General features: G+C 34.3%; 2 protein-coding genes and 1 pseudogene across 3 annotated transcripts; 2 read left to right on the top strand and 1 right to left on the bottom strand.

Moving 5' to 3' along the window:
• The first annotated feature begins 1,991 nt into the window (after positions 1-1,991).
• LOC148930180 (uncharacterized) lies at positions 1,992-3,087 on the top strand. Its single transcript, XM_089067196.1, has 2 exons — positions 1,992-2,797; positions 2,905-3,087. The coding sequence occupies exons 1-2, from the start codon at positions 2,035-2,037 to the stop codon at positions 2,931-2,933; spliced, it is 792 nt and encodes a 263-aa protein (XP_088923322.1). The 5' UTR covers positions 1,992-2,034; the 3' UTR covers positions 2,934-3,087.
• A 5,226-nt stretch (positions 3,088-8,313) lies between these two features.
• On the bottom strand, positions 8,314-13,995 carry LOC148930179 (uncharacterized; annotated as a pseudogene).
• Positions 13,996-17,453: 3,458 nt separating this feature from the next.
• On the top strand, positions 17,454-19,480 carry LOC125209044 (protein YABBY 2-like). Of its 2 annotated transcripts, none has more exons than XM_048108630.2 (6): positions 17,454-17,725; positions 17,800-17,919; positions 18,080-18,203; positions 18,936-18,984; positions 19,097-19,172; positions 19,270-19,480. In XM_048108630.2, the coding sequence occupies exons 2-6, from the start codon at positions 17,821-17,823 to the stop codon at positions 19,312-19,314; spliced, it is 393 nt and encodes a 130-aa protein (XP_047964587.1). In that variant the 5' UTR covers positions 17,454-17,725; positions 17,800-17,820; the 3' UTR covers positions 19,315-19,480. The 2 variants fall into 2 exon arrangements, with proteins under 2 accessions (XP_047964587.1, XP_047964584.1); XM_048108627.2 differs by having other exon boundaries at positions 17,463-17,725; positions 18,074-18,203.
• Positions 19,481-23,020: the final 3,540 nt, after the last annotated feature.

Genomic DNA, 23,020 nt, shown 5'->3' with positions numbered 1-23,020 from the left:
TATCACATAAATATGAGTTATGATATGATTGCACCCGGGATGTGATCATATCATAACCCATATTTATGGTGATAACCTAATAACCCTCATTTTATGGACAAAAAATATTATTTTATGGAACAAAATATCATTTTATGGAATAAAAGTATCATTTTATGCATGCTGAAAAAATATCATTTTATCGTGTATAAATATCATTTTTAGTAAAAATGATACTTTTGACCCATATAATGATAGGGTTATTAGGTTATCACATAAATATGATATGACATATATATGTTAGAATTTTTGGGCTTCCACATGACTAATTTAATGTGTATGGCTATCTTTCAGTTGCCCAATTAAAGTGATCCAATAAAGATTAAAGTTTGGGCTAAAGTGTATTTAATTGTTATGGAAATAAGTGTAGATACCATAAAGTGATTTTCTATTTGATGAGGGACCGAATAGAAAATAAAGGGGTTTATATTTAATATAAATATAAGCTAGGGTTATGGTCCCCAGACGTCAGAAGAACGTTCAATATCTCTGTATTCTCTCGGCAGACTATTGTGAAGGACGTCTCTGATCGTTCGGAAGATCCATAGCCGCTGCAAAGCAATTCCGCCTTTAATTCGTTATGGATCAAGGTACGCTTCCGCTTTACAGTTTATGCTCCTTCTCCGTTGTTCTTGGTTAATCATCATAGAGAGCTTTTAAGTAATTGTTCACTCAATTATTACAACAAGTGGTATCAGAGCCACTCTATTGATGATTCTCTGAGAATTGGGAATAAGGAGAATTAGGTTTTAATTCTTGCTTGCCTTGTAAATCCATAAAAATTAGGATTTATATTTTATGGATTTGTTGGTTTTTTGGTGTTTTGCTTTTCTCGATTAAGGATTGTGCGATTATCTGATATGAATTTGCTGGATTACTGTAATTGTGAGAATTGTTTTCCAGTTCTTGTTTCCACGGTTTAATTTAAGTAATTGTTGAGGATTCTGATACGAGATTTGTTTATTATATGTGTTGATTAAGAAATTGTGCACCGCCACTTTGGTTACAGTTATCAAAGTCGTGTATTTTGATAACTTCTTTTGTCACCTTTTTTTTTGTGTATATGTATCCGAAATTGTTTAGTGAAAGAATTATGCTTTCATGTTGGTTTAATAAGAAAAATTGATTTTGCACGCATATCGAGCCTGTATTAATTCAATTCTTTCTTATGGTGTATCGCCGGATTGTTTATGGTATTTTTAATTATGTGCATATATCAAATTGACTTTTGATGATGAATTGAATAATTCAATTCTTGTATACATGTGTAAAGACCGAGAATTGTGAAATCTAATTAAGGAATATATATGTATATGGAATCAATTCTCGATGAATTGATATTTTGTCTTTTCTGTTTACCAATTAATCTAATATTTAATGTATCTAAATTTTGATACTTTCTGGCGAAAATTATTTGGTCAACAGATTGATGGTTAACTAATAAGGTTTTATTTGGTTAACTAATTTGGGATGAATTCTTTTGAGAGTTCAATTAAGTTTTAAATTCAATAATTTTGGTACATCTCATGTTCCTTTATGTTTTACTAATGTTCAAAATAGATTAGTCGAAATAAGACGTTGCAACAGTAACCTCTCTTGTCTAGACTTCTTTACTGCGAATGTTAGGACGGTAAGTGTGTGTGTATTTTAATGCGGATACTAGTCGGCCCACAGGAAGATTAATATTTGGCACGAAATGCACACATACCTGTGGTAATAAATACGTGATGATTATTCAGTTTTCGTGTAAGTAAATGTGATGCCCACAGGTGGACATTACTTGACATGATTTTATTGTCAGTGTTTGATTACTACAAAGAGGTTGCCACTTACAAATTCATATTACTGTCCACAGACTTGATTTGAATGTTGTGCCGGTACCTCGAGATGTTACATTCTTATTTGAATTTTATGATGTGAGCATTAATTTGGTTTTGTTTCTCTGTAGTTATGACGTCTTCTGCTACTGTGTCAACCAACGTGCAAAACATACCTATGTTAAATGGGTCTAATTTCAAGGATTGGAAGGAAACCCTTCTAATCACTTTGGGCTGCATGGATCTTGACCTCGCGTTAAGAACCGAGAAACCCGCCCCTCTTACGGATGTAAGTACCGCTGATCTTAAGCGGGACTTTGAGAGGTGGGAGCGCTCGAATCGCGTGAGTCTCATGATCATCAAGCGCAGCATCCCAGAGGCCTTTCGGGGCACGGCTTCTGAGGATATTGCTAATGCTAGTGAATACCTTGCCAAAATTGAGGAGCGTTTTGCTAAAAACGAAAAGTCCGAGACAAGCACGCTTCTGGCTAGCTTGATCTCAATGAAGTATAAGGGCAAGGGCAACATAAGGGAGTACATCATGCAGATGTCTCATATTGCTTCAAACTTGAAGGCGCACAAACTTGAAGTCCCTGAGGACTTACTTGTGCATTTGGTGTTACTCTCTCTTCCTACACAATTCAGTCAATTTAAGGTCAGTTATAACTGCCAAAAGGAGAAGTGGTCTATTAATGAGCTCATTTCATACTGTGTACAAGAAGAGGAGAGATTGAAGCAAGACAGAGTTGAGGTTGCTCAACTGGCTACTAGTTCAAGCAATAAGGGAAAGGGCTTGAAGAGAAAGCCTATTGAGAAGGCTGCTATGGACAGGGGACCATCACAAAAGAAGCAACATAAGGAAAATGGTTGCTACTTCTGTGGTAAGTCTGATCATATGAAGAAGAATTGTGCCAAGTATAGCGCATGGCGTGCTAAGAAAGGTATGATTCTTGCTTTGGTCTGTTCTGAAGTTAATTTAGCTTCAGTCCCTAGTGATATTTGGTGGGTAGATTCTGGTGCTACTACTCACATAAGTTTATCAATGCAGGGCTGTCTGAGCTGCCGAAAGCCAATTGATGGTGAAAGATACATCTATGTGGGAGATGGCAAATCGGTAGAAGTTGAAGCTATTGGGCATTTTAGATTGTTGTTAAAGACTGGAATTTTTCTAGATTTGAAAGATACTTTTATTATACCGTCATTTAGACGGAATTTGGTTTCTATTTCTGCATTGGACAAATTTGGTTTTTCTTGTTCATTTGGAAATAATAAGTTTACTCTTTCAAATAATTCTGGTATTGTAGGCACTGGTTCTTTAAGTGCATATGACAATCTTTACATGCTTGATTCTATTACTTCATATTCAGAAGCTTTACATGTTGAATCAAAGGGGACTAAGCGAAAATTAAATAATGAAAATTCGGCAAACTTATGGCACAAGCGTTTAGGTCATATCTCAAAATCAAGAATTGAGAGACTTGTGTCAGATGGTATATTAAACACACTTAATTTTTCAGATCTTGATGTGTGTGTTCAATGTATCAAAGGAAAACAGATCAAACAAAAGAAATTAGGTGCCAATAAAGCTACATGCGTCTTAGAATTGATACATACGGACATTTGTGGTCCATTCCCTACGGCTTCTTGGAATGGGCAACAATATTTTATATCATTCATAGACGACTATTCTCGTTTTGGGTACCTATATTTAATCCATGTGAGGCTCTAGACAAGTTCAAAATATTCAAGGCTGAAGTTGAGCTCCATCTCAACAAAAGCATTAAGAAAGTCAAATCTGACCGTGGTGGCGAATACTACGGCAGAAATGACGGCTCAGGTGAACAGCGTCAAGGACCTTTTGCCCTCTATCTGGAAGAGTGTGGAATCGTCCCTCAGTACACAATGCCAGGGTCGCCTAGCATGAATGGTGTAGCTGAAAGACGAAATAGAACTCTTAAAGATATGGTGAGAAGTATGATTTCTCACTCCTCCTTACCACAATCACTTTGGGGAGAGGCATTAAAGACTGCAGCATATATTCTCAATAGGGTACCAACTAAAGCAGTTGCTAAAACACCTTATGAGCTTTGGAATGGGCGAAAGCCTAGTCTAAATCACACTCACATTTGGGGATGTCCAGCTGAAGCTAGGCCTTACAAGCCAAATGAAAAGAAATTGGACTCCAAAACAGTGAGCAGCTACTTTATTGGTTATCCAGAAAAGTCAAGGGGTTACAAATTTTATGATCCCACCACAAGAACAATTTTCGAGACGGGAAATGCGGTGTTCTTTGAGGATGTTGAGTTTGGGGGGAAGAATGCAATAAGGGACATCACTTTTGAGGAGGAGTCTATGATTCCTGCTACTGCTTCTGACAATGCTCAGATTTCTATTCCTGACATTGAAGAAGAAGCAGATCAAGAACCTCAAGAAAATGATGTTATAAATGCACGACTTCAAGTTGATAATCTCAATGAGGACCAACATTATGTTGATGAGATTATTCAAGTTCAACCTCAACAACCTCAAGAACCAATGCCAATAAGGAGATCCACTAGAGAAAGGAGAAATGCCATTCCGGATGATTATGTGGTTTTTCTCACTGAAAATGAGGATAATATTGGTTTGAAAAACAATGACCCTGTCACTGTTGCTCAAGCAATGAAGGATCCTCAGTTTGAGAAGTGGACTCAAGCCTTAGATGAGGAATATAAGTCAATGCTATTTAATGACGTTTGGGATATTTACCCATTACCTGAAGGTGTGAAACCCATTGGTTGCAAATGGATTTTTAAGACCAAAAGGGATTCAAAAGGTAATGTGGATAAATATAAGGCACGTCTTGTAGCTAAAGGCTTTACTCAGAAGGAAGACATTGATTATAAAGTGACTTTCTCTCCGGTTTCTTCGAAAGACTCATTTAGAATAATCATGGCATTAGTAGCACATTTTAATCTTGAGCTACATCAGATGGATGTTAAGACAGCGTTTCTCAATGGTGAACTTGAGGAAACGATTTATATGGAGCAACCAGAAGGTTTTGTGGTCGGAGACCCAAAGAAAATGGTTTGCAGACTAAAGAAATCCATCTATGGGCTCAAGCAGGCCTCTCGTCAATGGTACCATAAATTTCATGAAGCAGTTCTCTCATTCGGTTTCGAGAAGAATGTTATTGATGATTGTGTGTATCACATGTTCAGTGGGAGCAGATGCATCTTCTTGGTGTTATATGTCGATGACATATTGATTGCCACAAATGATAAGGAAATGTTGCACGATACCAAGAATTTTCTCTCAAAGAAATTTGAGATGAAAGATCTTGGGGAAGCCTCTTTTGTATTAGGGATCGAGATTCACCGAGATCGCTCTCGTGATATTCTACGATTGTCACAAAAGGGATATATTGAAAAAGTGCTAAAAAGGTTTGAGATGCATGGCTGCAAGCCTCTAGACACCCCTGTGGCTAAAGGAGACAAGTTTAGTCTTGCTCAATGCCCTAGAACAAGTCTTGAGATTACTGAGATGCAAAAGTTTCCATATGCTTCGGCTATTGGAAGTCTCATGTATGCCCAAGTATGTACTAGACCCGATTTGGCTTTTATTGTTAACATGTTGGGAAGGTATCTCAGTAACCCCGGAATGGATCATTGGAAAGCAGCAAAACGGGTTATGAGATATTTGCAGAGAACAAAAGATTACATGCTCACATACAGAAAATCAGATCATTTGGAGATCATTGGGTATTCTGATTCTGATTTTGCTGGATGCCAAGATAGTAGGAGATCCACCTCGGGTTATGTATTTCTGCTGGCTGGAGGAGCCATATCGTGGAGAAGTGCTAAGCAGACACTTGTGGCACCTTCCACTATGGCAGCAGAATTCGTAGCTTGTTATGAGGCATCTTGTCATGGGTTATTGCTGCGAAATTTTGTCACTGGGCTGCGTATTATTCAAGGAGTTGAAAGACCAATTAAGTTGTTTTGTGACAATAACTCAGCAGTGTAATACTCCAACAACAATAGGAGCTCTGCCAAGTCAAAGCATATTGAGATAAAGTTCCTAGTTGTAAAAGAAAGGGTTCAGAGTGGACAAATTTCTATAGAGCATATAGGAACGGATTTGATGATTGCAGATCCGCTTACTAAAGGACTACCACCTAAGGTCTTTCATGGGCATGTAGCCCATATGGGTGTTTTGTCATTTGAGGACACTTCCGTTTAGTGGGAGTAGTTAATTTTGTTAATGCTCTATATATTTTGTTTAAACATGTTGTAAAACTCATGTTATTTTCTGCAGAAGTAAAGTATTATATTTGTCCATTACTTGTGTAATTTGGTTTTGATTTGATCTCACTTTGGGAGGACCAGTTGGAAATAGGCATGTATGATCACCTTGCATGAAATTTCCATGCTACACTCCATAATTGATCTGTTGTTGATTATATTTGCATATGTGATTAATGATGGGTTTAATCATGAAAAAATATGGTGACTGCCCCTTTAGTCCTATGTCGATATGGTTGATAATAAGATTGTTCGGAAATACACTATGTGATAGCATTTTGAGCGCTCATTCAGTTTGTACACATTTATTTGGTGCCATGTGTTGCCCAAGTGGGAGATTGTTAGAATTTTTGGGCTTCCACATGACTAATTTAATGTGTATGGCTATCTTTCAGTTGCCCAATTAAAGTGATCCAATAAAGATTAAAGTTTGGGCTAAAGTGTATTTAATTGTTATGGAAATAAGTGTAGATACCATAAAGTGATTTTCTATTTGATGAGGGACCGAATAGAAAATAAAGGGGTTTATATTTAATATAAATATAAGCTAGGGTTATGGTCCCCAGACGTCAGAAGAACGTTCAATATCTCTGTATTCTCTCGGCAGACTATTGTGAAGGACGTCTCTGATCGTTTGGAAGATCCATAGCCACTGCAAAGCAATTCCGCCTTTAATTCGTTATGGATCAAGGTACGCTTCCGCTTTACAGTTTATGCTCCTTCTCCGTTGTTCTTGGTTAATCATCATAGAGAGCTTTTAAGTAATTGTTCACTCAATTATTACAACAAGTGGTATCAGAGCCACTCTATTGATGATTCTCTGAGAATTGGGAATAAGGAGAATTAGGTTTTAATTCTTGCTTGCCTTGTAAATCCATAAAAATTAGGATTTATATTTTATGGATTTGTTGGTTTTTTGGTGTTTTGCTTTTCTCGATTAAGGATTGTGCGATTATCTGATATGAATTTGCTGGATTACTGTAATTGTGAGAATTGTTTTCCAGTTCTTGTTTCCACGGTTTAATTTAAGTAATTGTTGAGGATTCTGATACGAGATTTGTTTATTATATGTGTTGATTAAGAAATTGTGCACCGCCACTTTGGTTATAGTTATCAAAGTCGTGTATTTTGATAACTTCTTTTGTCACCTTTTTTTTTGTGTATATGTATCCGAAATTGTTTAGTGAAAGAATTATGCTTTCATGTTGGTTTAATAAGAAAAATTGATTTTGCACGCATATCGAGCCTGTATTAATTCAATTCTTTCTTATGGTGTATCGCCGGATTGTTTATGGTATTTTTAATTATGTGCATATATCAAATTGACTTTTGATGATGAATTGAATAATTCAATTCTTGTATACATGTGTAAAGACCGAGAATTGTGAAATCTAATTAAGGAATATATATGTATATGGAATCAATTCTCGATGAATTGATATTTTGTCTTTTCTGTTTACCAATTAATCTAATATTTAATGTATCTAAATTTTGATACTTTCTGGCGAAAATTATTTGGTCAACAGATTGATGGTTAACTAATAAGGTTTTATTTGGTTAACTAATTTGGGATGAATTCTTTTGAGAGTTCAATTAAGTTTTAAATTCAATAATTTTGGTACATCTCATGTTCCTTTATGTTTTACTAATGTTCAAAATAGATTAGTCGAAATAAGACGTTGCAACAGTAATCTCTCTTGTCTAGACTTCTTTACTGCGAATGTTAGGACGGTAAGTGTGTGTGTATTTTAATGCGGATACTAGTCGGCCCACAGGAAGATTAATATTTGGCACGAAATGCACACATACCTGTGGTAATAAATACGTGATGATTATTCAGTTTTCGTGTAAGTAAATGTGATGCCCACAGGTGGACATTACTTGACATGATTTTATTGTCAGTGTTTGATTACTACAAAGAGGTTGCCACTTACAAATTCATATTACTGTCCACAGACTTGATTTGAATGTTGTGCCGGTACCTCGAGATGTTACATTCTTATTTGAATTTTATGATGTGAGCATTAATTTGGTTTTGTTTCTCTGTAGTTATGACGTCTTCTGCTACTGTGTCAACCAACGTGCAAAACATACCTATGTTAAATGGGTCTAATTTCAAGGATTGGAAGGAAACCCTTCTAATCACTTTGGGCTGCATGGATCTTGACCTCGCGTTAAGAACCGAGAAACCCGCCCCTCTTACGGATGTAAGTACCGCTGATCTTAAGCGGGACTTTGAGAGGTGGGAGCGCTCGAATCGCGGGACTTTGTGATGATGCTTTGAAGTCAATTGATTTGTTGTTGGAGTCTGATATTTTCATTGGTTTACTGCATAAAATGATAGTTTTGTCGGATAAAATGATACTATGATAAAATGATAGTTTTGCTGATTTTGTAGGTATGTACATTCCTGTTTGTGATGATGCTTTGAAGCCAATGATTGGTATGAAATTCAATACATTAGTAGAAGCAGTTGGTTTCTATGAACATTATGCTCGTTCAGTTGGTTTTGGCATTCGTAAAATGGGCAACAAATCAGTTCAAGGTATTACTAAGTGGCAGTATTTGGCTTGCAGCAGACAAGGCTCTAAGAATTTTATACCTGGTCATGCATCCCAATCAACTGAAGTGTCTGTTAAGAAGCGTAGGTGTCGGTCATTTAGGTGTGAATGTCTTGCTAAGCTCAACTTGAGATATTTTTCAGATGGCATGAGCAGAGGATATGAGGTTTATCAATTTGTTGAGTATCATAATCACTTAATGGTTGCGGATGAGCATAGACATTTTATGATGGCCAATCGCAATCTGGATCCTATCCATCGGAGGTTTATGGAGGATTGTGGCAGGTGTAATATAGGTCCCACTATCACATTCAAACTTTTGAAGGAGATAATGGGTGGACCTGAAAATGTTGGATGTGATATTATTGATATTAGAAATGGTTATCGTGATATTATGTCCAATATTGATGGTTCAGATGCTCAAATGATTTTTGATTATATGCGTTCTCAAGAGGAATCATCTGAAATTGAGATGCTATTTCAAGACGAAATTATCATATGTTTGGAGATGTAATTTCATTTGATTCAACATACAACACTAACAGGTATATTACTTTTGTTGCTAATAGACATAAAATGATACTTTTTGCTGATTAAATTATATTTCAGTTGATAAAATGATACTTTTGGCTGATAAAATGATAGTTAACCTGATAAAATGATAAAATGATACTTTTCTATATGCATGAAAATATAATTCATTTTTATGTTATATTCTGAAGGTATTGCATGATTTTTGCTCCATTCACTGGAAAAGATAATCATTCTAGACCAGTTACATTTGGAGGTGGCTTGTTATCAAGTGAAGGTAGAGAATCCTATTCTTGGTTGTTTGGCTGTTTTGTTCGATGCATGGGGGTAGCACCCAAATTGATTATCACTGATCAAGATTGGGGGATCAAACTTGCTGTTCAACAAGTACTTTTACAAACAAGGCACCGATGGTGTATGTGGCATATCATGGTTAAGGTGTCAGATAAGTTGCCCAAATCTTTACTTGGTAATGAAGATTTCAAAAAAGAGTTGAATGCATGTGTTTGGTCTGATTTGTTAGAGCCTGATGAGTTTGATATAATATGGAATGATATAATGGAACGGTATGGATTAGAAGACGTGCACTGGTTTGGATCAATGTTTGAAGATAGAGAATTCTGGGTTCCTGCTTATTTTCGAGATTTTCCCATGGGGTCGCTTCTTAGGACTACATCGATGTCTGAATCAGAGAATAGCTTTTTTAAAAACTACACAAAGCCACGTGCAAATCTTGTACAGTTCATCAATTTCTTTAATTATGCTGTGGGAGATCAAAGGAATGCCAATTCACGATTGAACTACTTGGATTACTCAACTATTCCTGATTTGTCAACCCAATTGCCTATTGAGAAGCATGCATCTACAATATACACTGATTCTATTTTCAAACATGTACAACAGGAAATAAGTATGGTATGTGAGATTGTTTCTATAACTACTGTTGAGGATAACATCAAGATGCATCAGGTCAAGGACCAATATGGTAGAACATGGGATGTTAAGTATGATTGTAAGCAAGACACATTCGACTGTAGTTGCAAGAAGTTTTCCAGAATTGGTTTGTTATGTTGTCATATATTTTGTTTGTTGAAGAATAAGTCTGCTAATCTCATTCCTGAGAAATATTTTGGTCGAAGGTGGTTGAAGAGCTCTTTACTAAAGGCAGCCCATGGTCTACCATCTGAGGAACAACAACCATTTGAACGTGTGTTCCATTTTTAACCTTATTTGTAAAAATTCTATTTTTCATTCAGAGAAATGATAGTATTTATTGTAATAATGTTATCTTTTATCTTGCAGATTTGGATGAAAAGTAGGAAGTTAAGAAAAAGTTGTTCTCCAACTTTTATCGATTAGTCCAAAAGTCTGAGGGAAGTATGGATCATTTGTCTTTGTTAAGTGCTGGTCTTGATGATTTGGAAGAGCATATATTTGGAAATTGTGCAGCACCTTCAGTCATTGAAAAGAAGAAGATGGTTGAGGATTTTTATGGAATGTCAGTACCTGATGTAATTGACGTACATCCTCCAGACGTTGTTAGTACCAAAGGATCAGCTAGTGGCAGAGTAGCAAGGAGGGAGAGTGCAATAAGGAAAGCAAATAAGCCCCTACGACGGTGTGGTAAATGTCATAAGCTGGGTCGTCATGATTCAAGAAATTGTGGTAGAGTCAATGAGAAGACAGATTGAAGCCATTTGATATACTTTAGGTATTTTTGATGTATAAAATGACATTTTTGTTTAATAAAATGATACTTTGGGCTTATAAAATGACATTTTTGTTGATAACATGATTCTTTTGTTTATAAACTGATAAAATGATACTTTAACCTGAAAAAATGATACTTGGAGCAGATAAAATGATAAAATGATACTTCTGACTCATAAAATGATACTTCTGAATTATATAATGACAAAATGATACTTGCAGCAGATAAAATGATACTTTGGGCTTATAAAATGACATTTTGGCTGACAACATGATTCTTTTGTTTTATAAACTGATAAAATGATACTTTAACCTGAAAAAATGATACCCGCAGCAGATAAAATGATACTTGGAGCAGATAAAATGATAAAATGATACTTCTGACTGATAAAATGATACTTTTGATTTATATAATGACAAAATGATACTTGCAGCAGATAAAATGATAATTTTGGGTGATTATATTCGAAACCACTATTACAAAACGCTATTATCAAGTCATACAAGTTAGTCTACAGGGGGTTTAAATTCTCTAATCATCTTTTCAACATCAATTTCTCCTTTTTTGCTGTCATTCTCAAACTTCTTCTTTATCATTGTAAATGTCTCAAAAGCCTTCTTGTTAGTCTCTCCAATAAGCAATGCTTCAGTATATCTGGCACGGAGTTTTATGAAAGACTCTGTTCCCTTCTTCGTTAAACCCGAATTCCAGTTACGAACAGGACCACCCATGTAAGTCTCCAAATGACGCATCACATAAATTCCACAGTCAACTTTATTTGTATTGTTCTGCCATGGCATATTCATGTATCTGGTTTTTGACAGTTTGACAGTTCTTCCCATTGATGGATTGACTCCATTTCCAAGATAAGTTCGGAAGAAACTTCTCTGTTCAAATAACACAAAACATACATGAGGTTGATTAAAAATGATATTATGTTCCATACTGAATTATATTGAATGCATTTAACTAAACATACCAGAGTACTTGGTGCATCTTCATATTTCTTCTGAAGGAAATCTTGACTAACCAGAGCATTGTCAATCACATCCATCATTTTCATTTTGAGATTGAAGCAGATGATATAATAATGTTCGTAAGCCCAGATCGGAAAGAATATCTAATTTTCAAAACATTATATACAAATGTCATTTTCAAAAATATAGGTATGTTTTGTTCTGTAAGGGACGTGATCATATCATAACCCATATTTATGGTGATACCCATAAAATGATAGGGTTATTAGCTTATCACATAAATATGGGTTATCATTATAACGCACCCCTTTCTGTAATGTATATCTAATTATGACTTACCAGGTCATAATTTTCCCATTTGAAATTTTCAATCTTTGACACAAATTCATTCAAGTTTGAGCAAAATCTTTCTCGAGCCTCTGCTTCAGTCCAACCAGATCTCCTTGCAGTAATGTTGTAAATCTGTCATGTTTACATTTTTGTAAATATATTTTAACTTTTAATGTAATACTATTATTTATTTACTCGTTTACTGTACCGTAGGTGCGGTGTTGATGAAAAGACGACTCGGTGTTGCCTTTGATTTGAATTTTTCATTGTAGTTGAGGAACACAACCCATGCATCTATGATGTTGATCTTGACGTATGTACGTGGAGCAAGGCTGTGGAAGTCAATCTTGAACATTGTGATCTTGTCGTTCTCATAAACTACCTCATAACTGATTTCAAATTCATATTTAATGTTAGTTAAAAGAACTGAATAAGAATATAATTATGTAATTCAAAACTTACTATTCACTATCTTCATCTGTCATCAACCAGTACATTATTTCTTTCTCTTCTTTGTTCAGCTTTCCTTTCAGATTTACTGCTCTGACATTGTAGGGAGAGCACATTGCTTCAACAATTTTCTTTGTTGTTCTGACCACTTTCTCCTTTTCGACTGGAGGATCCTCCTCTTGAGAAACAATCTTCTTCCCTTTGTCCTTATTCAAATTTTCTTCTCTCTGTTTTAAAACTTCATCATCTCTTGTTTCACCATTTATATCCTCCATGACAGTGGATGTTATGGTATCAACTCTGTCATGCTTTCATTTAAAAAAAATATAAATTGTTATTGACAGAAGGGATACTATTTCACCCACAGGAACTATCACATTATCAGCCAAAAATCTAAAACTATCATTATGAAACAAAACTATCATTTTATTCCCTGAAACTATCATTTTATCATTTTATCATGCAAAAGTATCATTTTATCCGCTTAAACTATCATTTTATGATGTAAAAGTATCAGTTTTCAAATAAAACAGAACCACCAAAAAACATCATCAAACCTATATCATTTTAACCATATAAACAATCATTTTATGTACTTAAACTATCATTTTTAAAAGTTACCTCATATTCTTCATTCTGAACTTCTTTCTCCGAAACTTTTTCCTTTTCTTTTCCAGCTGCTTCATTAGCCATTTCCTTTTCTCTTTCATTCTGTTTCTCTTGCTCGTTTTCCACCTCATCATCTTTTTCCTTCTCCACATCCTTTTCCTGATTAAATTCTTCATTCTCATTAGGACTGTCGTCACATTCAGGTATCAGAGTGAAGGTAGGGAACTCATTCCTATTTTTCAGTATATATGTCCTCTCAGCAGCTTTAGTTAACTCAATCATGATATCAATCCATTCAGGATCATCAGTTTCATCATTGTTTATAGCCTGTGTCATTGTATTCTGACTTTCTATAACATGCTGCACACCTTCCTCTCTCAATCCCACTGCATTTCTCGTTGTATCACAGATTATCTTAAAGCTATTGAGATTCCTGAGTTTATCCGGCGCTGCTTCAAGGACATCAACAATCTTCACCATTGAGGCTTGAACATCTTTGGCAGCTTCCTTCCATTCATTTATGAAATTCTCTCATTCATTGGTTGTTCCCACTTCATCATGATCATTTGTCTTCAAAACTTCTTCATCTTGAGATTCATCTTCTTCGTCATTTTCATCACTTTCTTCATGTGGCTGCTTTTTATATCGGTCATACTTATGACCCAGACCAAATTCTGAATTCTCCATTTCTGCTCTTTGTCTTTCTTTCAACAGTTCGGCAGTCCATCCTTTCACTGTTGGATAACATTTTGGCACCATTTTTTTTTCAAAGACAATCCTGTCCACGTAACAAGCCTACATTAAACAAAAACTAAATATTATTTTTTCTGTAAATAGATTCATAGACAATGGAAAACAAATATATTCTTACCACTACAAAGATAACTGGCCCGGTAAATATCTTTGCTGTGTTTTTTTTCCACGTCTTTTGTGTTTCATGCAATCTAGATATGACATAGCTACACCAATTGTATTGTTTGATCTTCTCAACATCAGCTATGTAATCTAAAATTTTTGGCCTCAAATTTCCATCAGCAGGAGTGTTAATCAAGGCATACTCCATGAGAACCATAAAAGTCCATTTAAAAAACTCACCACCTTCTTTGTCTCTCTCCATCTGCTCTACAACATACTTTGGCACCATTTTTTTCTCTCCACCTTTACAGAATCTAGAAATTTCAGTTTTGATGTGGGTATTGTTCTGAAATTTGCTTTTGTTGATAGGTAAAGATCCAATCGGGAACCCAAGAGTTATGTGAACATCTTCATCATCTAAAAACAGTGATTCCCCACTGTTCAACTCAATTGATGAACTTTTACGGTTAAAGTTGTAGATCAGATAATACGCCAATGCTCTTGGGAAACTTCTTATATTGAAGTTTAGGAGTGCGCCAAACCCAATCTCTCGAACAGCTCTTCTTTGATTCTCGTTTAGAGATTCAAGCATGTCAACGAAGAAGTCAGTATTCCTTCTTCCTGCCAAAGTTGCTGTCTTAATGACTGTACTATCTTCAACAACTTTTTTCTTGCCCTTCTTTGAAGCTGTCTTACCATCAGTTGCATCATCATTCTTTCTTTTCTTCTTATTTCTTATATGTTCCATTTGTTCTGCTAATGTTCTATGTTCATCATCATCATCAGCACGAATGTTCTTTCCTAATAAACAAAAGATTTCAGTATGTTAAAGTATGTTTTATGTCATTATATAAAGTCAAAGTATCATTTTATCCCATGAAACTATCATTTTATCAGGGGCAATTATCATTTTATCTTCTGAACTATCATTTTCTAAATTTCAATGAGTTCAAAAAAGCAGAGAGGGCATAACTTGTCACTTAAATAGAACAAAACACTATTCACAAAGTATCATTTTATCATTTTCAGAAACTATCATTTTATCATTTTATGCACCCAAAGTATCATTTTATCAAGCAAAAGCACAATTTCTACATTTAAACAGATCAACCAAACACATAGCAACACACACACTCACACAAAAACACAGAGACACACACAACAACACACACAAACATAAAGTATCATTTTATCCCATGAAACTATCATTTTATAATCTGAAACTATCATTTTCTAAATTTCAATGAGTTCAAAAAAGCAGAGAGGGCATAACTTGTCACTTAAGTAGAACAAAACACTATTCACAAAGTATCATTTTATCATTTTCAGAAACTATCATTTTATCATTTTATCATTTTATGCACCCAAAGTATCATTTTATCAAGCAAAAGCACAATTTCTACATTTAAACAGATCAACCAAACACATAGCAACACACACACTCACACAAAAACACAGAGACACCCACAACAACACACACAAACACAGCAGCAGTAGCATCATGACACACACACACACAAATATAAAGTATCATTTTATCCCATGAAACTATCATTTTATAATCTGAAACTATCATTTTCTAAATTTCAATGAGTTCAAAAAAGCAGAGAGGACATAACTTGTCACTTAAGTAGAACAAAACACTATTCACAAAGTATCATTTTATCATTTTCAGAAACTATCATTTTATTATTTTATCATTTTATGCACCCAAAGTATCATTTTATCAAGCAAAAGCACAATTTCTACATTTAAACAGATCAACCAAACACATAGCAACACACACACAACAAAATACACATAAACAAAGCAAAACACACACACAAACACAGAAAAACACATACCGGCAGCATACACAGCAAAATGTAAATCTAAACATATAGATTGTTCTCAATATTGTTATGCATGAACGATATTGTACAAATATAAGAAATATCTACACTAAAAAACTACAGCAAAATGATAAATCAAGCAAAATCTCCAGCAAAATGATAAATCGAGCAAAATCAAAAGTGAAATAAGTAATAAACTTATTCCAGAATCGGATGATGCTTGAGCGTTTTCCATTCAACCTTTCTTTGATGATGCTTGAGCGTTTTCCTTCGACATATTCCAGAATCGGATGTTTTTCCTTCGATTCGTAGGCTTTGAAACGCGATCAGAGGGTTTGAGTGTGAGAGAAATTGAATGCAGGGTTTGAGTGTGAGAAGAATTGAATGTAGCGTCTGATTCAAGTTTCCTTCTTTCCCACCAAATTTTAAAATGAAATGACAATTTTGCCCTTAATATATCCGAAAATGATAGTTTTATTTGATAAAATGATAGTTTTGTTAGATTAAATCTAGACCACATATCTTAAAAATGTGTGGTGGAGATTTAGTTATAGGGTTATCACACAAATTGGGGTTATCAATATAATGCACCCCTATATATATGTCTTGATTTTCAATTGATTTGTGATTTGAAGAGCTTAGATCGAAGATGTAAATTGATGACCTAATTTTGCGGGGAGTTTCCCCCGAAACTTTAGCAGTATAAATTGGGGGAATTGAAAGAGATCTTTGCTTCAGAATTTAATTTGATGTTTTTTTTGTCTTGAATGCTGGAGAAACACTGTGGATCTCTCATTCTCCTTTTCAACGTAATAATATTTGATATTTTATGCTACTTTCATTTTTAGAAAATTCTCCTTTGAAAGAAATATTACTACTATTTCACTTGAGATTCAAGGGTTTGTAAAATATAGGGATCTACTAAAAATAGCATGAATCTTAGTTTGTTTTAAGCTGATTTTGTCGGATATCTTGGATTTAGGCTTTTTAGGGTTCTTGAAAGCTTTTTCGAACTACTTATCTTTTTCAAGTTTTTGTCTACTTCTACGGTTGATTTATAATATGTACTGTATTTGTTTAGATTTAAATGTATATAACACAAATAATATGTATTTGTTTAGATTTAAATGTATATAACACAAATAATATGTATGTGTTTAGATTTAAATGTATATACCACAAATAATATGTATTTGTTTAGATTTAAATGTATATAACACAAAGTGAATTGATTATTCCAAAAACTCTGATAGTAAATGATTTATTTCTGAAGAAATCAGCAAAGACAGTAAGCTAATTGAGATGATGATGATGGTGTCTACGGTTATAAGGTGATCTATGATTTCCGGTCCAGACCAGTCGTTTTCTTCTCTCTCTTTCTCATACAAATAAAGAGGTAAAGAGAGAGGAAGGCGACAGACCAGCAGAAAAAGTGAAAGGAGAGACGATAATGGGACTTTATTTTTAGCACAACCCATTAATGGCCATTGCTTATGTGCCTGCTACCACTGCCATCATTTTTACAGTCAATACACTCCCATAAATGCTTTGCAGCCTTCTAATTATTAGTGGAATCTAATTTGGTTTTCTTCAAATTAATTAAGATTTTCTTCTTCATCTTCTTCCAAATTAGATAGAGTGTGAAGTGAAGAAGGCTAACATTTTCCTAAATTAGGGTTTAGCTCAAACTGAAACTGAAATTGAAACCTCAACTTTGCCAGTTTTTTGTGGTATTGATGGCTAGTATTTGATCTATGTGATACATGTTTATGTTGTTGAATTCTAAGAAGTGAATGAATTGTAGGTGAATGTTCCAGGAAGCAACATGTTGAATGTGGTGACTGTTAGATGTGGGCACTGTGCTAATTTGCTGTCTGTTAATATGGGAGGATTGCTCCAGTCTGTTTATATCCAAGATTTTCAGGTATTAACCCCAAACTCACATCACATTATTATGATATTGTTCGTTTCCATGCAAATTATTAAGAGGATCATTCCAGTTTTGAAATTGGAGTTTAGGTTTTGTTAATGAGGATTATACCAAGTGTGAGATATTGTACATTGATGTTTTAATGAAGATGCAGAAACAACAATCAATGGGAGAGGCTGCTGTAAAAGAAAGTGTGAATGGCTCATCTTCAACATATAATAGATATGGTCCATTGCAGACTCAACATGAAGTACAACCTAAGATGCCTCCGATACGCCGTAATGTTCTCTAATCTTTTCTCTAATCTACGTTGGCATTATTTGTTTTGTTATTTATATTTATTGTGATTCTAATACATCAAAATTTTTTATTGGTGTCATTCATTTAAATCTATCATCTGTCAACATGTGCTGTGAAATCTCCCATTTACTAATACAGTAAATCCCATTTTTATTGAAGTTCATGATTTCCCTTGATAAAAACAGTGATGACAAATGTGCACTGACTTTTATCGTTCTCTTCATTCTTGGCCTATTGTGACTGCGACAGTACTATCTTTTCTATAGTATATCACTAATTTAGAAGTTTGTTTGATATATACATATGCATACATAATGATGAAAAGTACTACTAATATGTAGCTATTTTTTTTTCTAAGAAATTGATTGTATTTAGATAATATGTTATAGGCATAATACACACTAAAATTACACAAAAATAAAGCTTGATTTGTTTTCCCACTTCAACTTAAAACATAAATTGAAAGAATAAATAGAACCTTGATTTTCATGCAATATGAAAACTTATTTGTGCTGATATCACAAGTACAAAAAACTATGCTCATACCATGTTTGATGTAGTAATAAAAACTATGCTCATTTAAATGTATTTCCTCGAAGATGAAATTGTATGTATCTAGTTTTGCTCCTTTTCATAATCTATTACCTCTTTTATTTCATTAACATCGTATCTTAAACTAAATTTGTTAAATAACTCTGATATTTTTACAGCACCGGAGAAAAGACAACGTGTTCCATCAGCATACAACCGTTTTATAAAGTAAGTTCATTTCATAATGGCCAAAACCAAAAATAATGGAGAAGTTTATTTATTTTTCTATTTGCTTCAAAAATTATATATATACACAAGCCCAAATTTGCTTCATGTATAGAGAGGAGATTCAGAGGATAAAGGCTAGCAATCCTGAAATTACTCATCGTGAAGCTTTTAGCGCAGCTGCAAAAAATGTAAGTCGTTAATTAACAATTATAAACCACATGAATTAGTTTATTCATTAATTTGTAACTAATTAAAATTGTTGTTATTTGTCTTGAATTGATGCAGTGGCATCTTCCTCAGATTCATTTTGGACTCAACAAAACAAGCTAAGATGTTTCCATGAAGATTACTAAGGGTATTTTTCACATGTTATAATATATATTTATATGTCAGTTAATTAATAAGTGTTTGTGAAAATTTGCTAAATTACAAAAATTACAAAAATAAGCGTGTGGTAATGCTAGATTATTAAATTCGATGATGGATTTCATGCCTATTGCCCACTCGCTTTGTATTTTGTGGGATTGATAATACTCCATATATATGTTCACTAAAAACAAAATTTGCGTTTGTTGTATTCCTATTGGTAAATTAATGTAATATGTTCTCCCTTTCTAATTTGATTTTAATCAGTTGAGAGTTCTGAAGTCTTATGTTATTGTGGTAATGATGGTATATTTATAAATCACTACAACCAAATGTCTAGTAATAACACAATAATGACATTAAGAGATGCGTGTACTACAGTTTTAGGTGGAACAAATTAAGTTTAGTAGCACTCAGTGTCTATATATTTTGTATTTATAATCTTTATTAATACAGTTTTAAAATGAAAGGAATTCTGTGGAATTTATCAAATAACTAAATTTGTGACATCTAAAATTATCAAAAATGTTTTTGTTATGCACATGCACAAATTTTACTATTAATAAAAAATTTCAATAACTAATTACAAATATATTGTCATAAAAAATTATATTTTCACATATTATAAAAATAACTATATCTTTACAAATCACAAAATCAGCTATGTCCTCACATAATTAAATGACACTATATATATATACTGTCACATGCTTTATTTTTGTGACACAATAACTATCCACCTGCAATACATTACAACTTTAATTAGTGTCATTTGTAAATCTCACTATACATAAAAAAAAAATTAGTACTCCTCTGTTGTAGTGAACATTAAGTATATGATGTGAAAAAATAACTATTAATATGGTTATAAAATAATAATGTGAAAATATATTCATGGTGTTCTCTATTCCTTAGATAATTTTCCTATACCCATTTACTTGCATTGTAGTGATCAAAATAATTCCATACTACAAATTTATATCCTACAAACACAGTCCGTTTAATAACCCTTTTAAGGATACTAATTAAATTGTGCAATTTTAAATCTCTAACATATACATCATCTATGGTTCTTCCGCCTCAGAGTGAGAAAATTGAATTAATTTCGCTTTGAACAGTTTCTCGCCAATGCAATCTGTCTGGACCAGCAAACGCTACTTTTATCGGTGTTGGTTCTTCATTCAACATGAAAGTAATATAGTCAGGACCAAAGGTCTTTGGTGTTCTGACCCTACTATGACCCTACTACCAGTCTACCACGTCTCAGTACTGCATCCTTTGGATTATGCCTCATTCTCTTGCGCGATTCTGGCTCTTCAACCATTGATTTAGAGCTAGTGGTTTCATCCTCAATTTTCGTCTCTGAATTGGATGCGACATTTTCTTTGTCTTTGCAAGAAAATGTATTTTCAAGAAATACAACATTCCTTGACTCGATTGCTGTTCCTACGGTCACAGTCGGTATTTCAGACTTGTGGACAACAAATCGATATGCACTACTGTTAAGTGCATACCCAATAAAGATGCAACCAACCGTTTTATGACCAATTGTAACTTTTTTGGGCGGATGAACCATCACCTTGGCCAAACGCCTCCATATTTTGAGGTATTTGTAGGATGGCTTCCCACCCTTCCACAACTCGTAAGGATAACATCCTTACCTTTGAGTGAGATTTTGTTTAGGATGTAGTTGGCTGTCAAAACAACTTCCCGGGCATCCCTGAACTGATCAACAATGCATTCATCATCTCTTTAAGAGTTCAATTTTTGCGTTCTGCAACACCATTACATTGTGGTGAATATGAAGCAGTCGTTTGATGAATTATACCACTTGCGTTGCATAATTCCTCAAACGGGGCTACGTATTCGCCTCCTCTATCACTTCGAATCATTATGATTTTACATCCAAGTTGATTCTCAACTTCATTCTTATAATTTTTGAACGTTTCAATTGCTTCGTCTTTACTTCTTAGAAGATAGACATAGCAATATCTTGTGCAATCATCTATGAAAGTTTTTACCACCTTTTGTTTGCACAAATTTTAAATCACGTACAACAGTGTGTATTAACTCAAGGGGTATCGTGTTCCGCACAACAGAATAAAACGGTAACTTAGTTATTTTTCCCTCAAGACAATCTCACATTTGTTTTGGGTATTGACTTCATTTGTCTTTAGTAAATCCAAGTTTACTAACCATTTTATAGCATTACGATTCACATGTCCTAATCTAAAATGCCATAGATTTAAAAACTCAGTCAAATAAGATGAAGTAGTGACATTCTCATTATTAGCCAATGACTTTTCAACACGGTGAATAGCCGGTACACTTTGTTTAAAAAGCCCCCGGTTACATAGCATTTTCCGATGGACTTTCCAAACTTATACACAGAGAACCTATAAGACTCATATACAAGTTTAAAACCCTTATTTACAAGCATTGATCAAGAAACTAGGTTCTTGCGGATGTCCGGGACATGCAACACTTCCTTCAGAGTGATTTCCACGTTCGACGTCATCTTGAGGACCACATCTCCAATGCCGACAACTTTGGATGAGACTTGGTTCCCCATGTTGAGCTTCCTCCCCTCAACAGTCTTGTAAGTATAGAACTTACTTCTGCACACGCGTGGGCAGTAGCGCCTGTATCAATATACCAACCGCATTTGTTCTCGACGTGGTTGACTTCTTTAGTGACCATGGCAGCTATGTTGCCTTCGTCATGTTTGATAAAGTTTTTCACGAAGTTTTTCCACATCACTATAATCTAAAACATTTAGAATAACGTTTTACGTAGGTAGTTCTCATAGAGCCAACTATTGTATGCATCTCGGACGACGACGTTCGTCTCTTGTGCACTTGGTACAGGCGGCTCGAGGCACATTGTTGTAAGCATAACAATTGTTAAGTTTAACAACATCTTTTCGTGTCACTTCTTGAAGTTGGCTCCACCAAGCTTCTTGGTTGGTGGCTTCATTCTTGGAGTATCTGTCTCCTGACATCTGGATGGGTGCCAAATGTCTCCCGTATCTCCTAGGACGGACGGGTGCAAAATATCTCCCGATATTTCCCAAAGCACGATGGGTGCTAAATGTCTCCCGACATTTTCCACAGGCATCAACTCTCATGTTGGACCCGACGATCCCAACACTCAATCCATTAGAGGATTTTATGGAGCCACTAAAGTTGAACTATCGATTCTCGTTTTTATAACATTCATAATCCAAAAAATAATTTTTTTTTATAACGCATAATTTTATTGTTACATATTATATTGTCATTAGCATTACAAACATATTTTTCGGATATAATAGAAGATGTTATTTTATTTAATCATGGAGAATTGATATTATATATATTTATATGTGAACAAAACACAAATATATTATAGTCATTTTCATTTTTTAAAAAGTCTATTACATTAATTTATGTACTGTGCTTCTTATCTATTTCTATCGCCGCTCTCGTCAATTACCTTAGAGAAAGGCTTGATTTCTCATTTTGAATTAGAGAAAGGCTTGATTTGTTATTTGAATTAGGTTTTTATTTTTTTGATATAAGTATTTGGAATTTGTGTTTTTTTTTTTAAGATTTATATGTCATAACTATTGTCTATTGGTGCCGTACTCCCAATATTTCTTTTACTACTTAATCCGTTTTGTAGACTCTGT

The sequence above is a fragment of the Salvia hispanica genome, chromosome 3, assembly GCF_029641045.1.
Source record: "Salvia hispanica isolate PSC_SH4W2 chromosome 3, Shi_PSC_v1, whole genome shotgun sequence".
Classification (NCBI taxonomy): Eukaryota; Viridiplantae; Streptophyta; class Magnoliopsida; order Lamiales; family Lamiaceae; genus Salvia; species Salvia hispanica.
This window is presented reverse-complemented; position numbering and strand designations above follow the sequence as displayed.